This window comes from Antrostomus carolinensis, unplaced genomic scaffold (assembly GCF_000700745.2).
Source record: "Antrostomus carolinensis isolate BGI_N321 unplaced genomic scaffold, ASM70074v2 scaffold17043, whole genome shotgun sequence".
NCBI lineage: Eukaryota > Metazoa > Chordata > Aves > Caprimulgiformes > Caprimulgidae > Antrostomus > Antrostomus carolinensis.
The window spans coordinates 8,466-10,777 of NW_010303294.1; the positions used below are offsets into that span (position 1 = coordinate 8,466).

Below are 2,312 nucleotides of genomic sequence, written 5' to 3' on the forward strand. Positions count from 1 at the left end.
CCCGAAGGGCAGAACTTCTGCAGAGTATCAAGGACTTCTTTAACACAGAGGCAGTCACCCCAGAGATGCTCCAGGAAGCAGCTGGTCTGGAAACTAGGTATAACAAGCCCAACAATAGATTTAACATTTTAGTAATTTATGTTGACATGTAAGTTCAACAAAAAGTTGTCTAGACACAGAGTCTTGGGTAAATATTACTGCAGCAAAATAATAAAAAAAAAATATCCAGCAGGATTTGCAGAGCTGAGGATCACACATGCTGACTTCCCCCTCCAGCTGTTTAATTAAAATAAGACAAAACCCATTGCTGGCCAACTTGGGATATTGAGTTATCTTCCCTAAAATAATGGTGTCAATTTAAGGAGCATCTGAATTTTGAGACTACTAGGAGTTGATCTGCACAGGAGAAATGAACATTTAAAAGCCTAACTTTATAATTTGTATAAGCCTGCAGAGTTTGGATTTATAGTGCTTTGATACACTTAACTGGAAAGCAAGGAAAGGAAGAAGCACAGACAGAAAGGAACTGTCTGTGCTGTAGCCTAAGGCTCTAAGCAGACAAGTACATTGCATTTCTTACTGTGTTTTTGTTTTTGTTTACCCCCTTCTCCTCTCAACCCAGCAGTGGTCCATGAACTGCAGCTCTTGAAAAAAAAATTCCCTTTCTCTTCCAGCAATCTCCTTCCATTCTTGCTCTGCAACCTGCCCTCCACTATTTTATATTTCTTTTGAAGGACAGATCAGGGAGCAAGACTGAAAAACAATCATATCGGAAGTCTCCTCCCTTCTCAAAGCCTTCTCAAATCTTTTATTAACTAGTATTTGGTCTCTGTCTGCATGAAGTCAGCATTTTCTCCTTGTTATGCTCTCTGTTGTGTGTGATGTGCCAATGTTATAAGTCGGAATCTACCCAGGCAGGAAATTCAGTGGCAGGAATCAGGGTTCTGGAGTGTCATATGGTTCTTGCTTTGAGAAATTTGGAGTCTGTCTCCTGAGGAGCTTGTAATGAACCTTGAGAGCTTTGTTTAGTATTGCTATGAAAGAACACTTTCTCACTTCAAAGAAAGCAGCTTCCCAGTGTAACTGTGTTCCAGAAAGCAGTCTGGCATTGAAGCAAAGCGTAAAACTCTCCCTCCTGGTTATCTTACCATGTGTCTCTAATTAAACTCCACAGCTGAAAGTATTTTCACTGTCTTGCTGTTCATTGTAGACATGTCTAGAGTCTGACAGTGGGCTTGTGTGAAAATAAACTCTGCTTGTGTCCTGGCAGGATCTGCAATGAGAGCTACATGCCACATGGACTGAAGGTGGTGCAGTGTTTTGCTAAAGGAGGCCTGCGCTCCCTTATGCAGTTGGAAAGACGCTGGCGGCAGCATTTCTTGGACAGCATGCAGCCCAGGCACCTCCCAGAGCAGTGGTCAGTGGACCATAACCACATGAAGCTGATCCGAAAGTATGGAGAGGATCTTCAGATCGAGCTGTCATGAGACTAACTTCCTGCACTCTAGATCTTGTCTAATGGATGTATGTAACTGACGGTGGAAGGACTGTTTTTATTTCTATGTCTCCACTAACATCTGGGCCTGTGTTTGCCAACAGGCAGCAGTGGGTCTGCCAGATTTGGCATTTTACAGAGTTAATCCATTGACTTGAATTTTCAGGTGGTTTGGAATTTTTAATCCTAGTCTGTCACTGACTAGTTCAGTGCAAGAGTGATATGCTAAGGAGATTTGTCATCTCAAAGTGGCAATGGAGAGTTATTTCCTGACCCCCAGGATGGCTGATGCCTCCAGACCATCTCTCTTACCACAGAGCACAATATATGAACATTTCCAGATTTTCCAACAGATACATATGCGCCCTTAGCTGCACCTGGAGAGGCTGCTGTTGAAAGTCTTTGCTTTTGGTGCAGTTGTACTCATACGAGTTCTTCTCAGAGAAGACTCTCTGCCAGAGAGAGATTCCATGTTTGGAAGTGGCAAAGAAACCTTACCATTTTTAGCAGATTATGAGCTGTATCAGCATTGCTTATAGGGCTCAGTGAATTTCCTGGTGGCAGGTGTCTGATGAGAAGTGACACTCTGACCTAGCAGTATGGGAGTAGCCATGTCAAGTCTTTTCTTAAACAGCTTCCAGCAACACACAGTCTATCAAAAATGTTACTTCCTACTTCTACTTCTTTATAGAATTGTTTTGGTTGGAAAAGACCTAACATGGCTGAGTCCACCACTAAACCATGTCCCTAAGCACCATATCTACATGTCTTAAATACCTCCAGGGATGGTGACTCAACCATTTCCCTGGGCAGCCTG

The 2,312-nt window shown here is 42.8% G+C and overlaps 1 protein-coding gene across 1 annotated transcript in view; it reads left to right on the forward strand.

Moving 5' to 3' along the window:
- EXD2 (exonuclease 3'-5' domain containing 2) overlaps window positions 1-1,487 on the forward strand; it is a 9,088-nt gene extending 7,601 nt beyond the window's left edge. Inside the window, 2 exon segments of the mRNA XM_010164056.1 lie at window positions 1-97; window positions 1,271-1,487. The exon segment at window positions 1-97 is cut by the window's left edge and continues 12 nt beyond it. Coding sequence (XP_010162358.1) covers window positions 1-97; window positions 1,271-1,487 — 314 coding nt within the window.
- The last annotated feature ends 825 nt before the right edge of the window (window positions 1,488-2,312 follow it).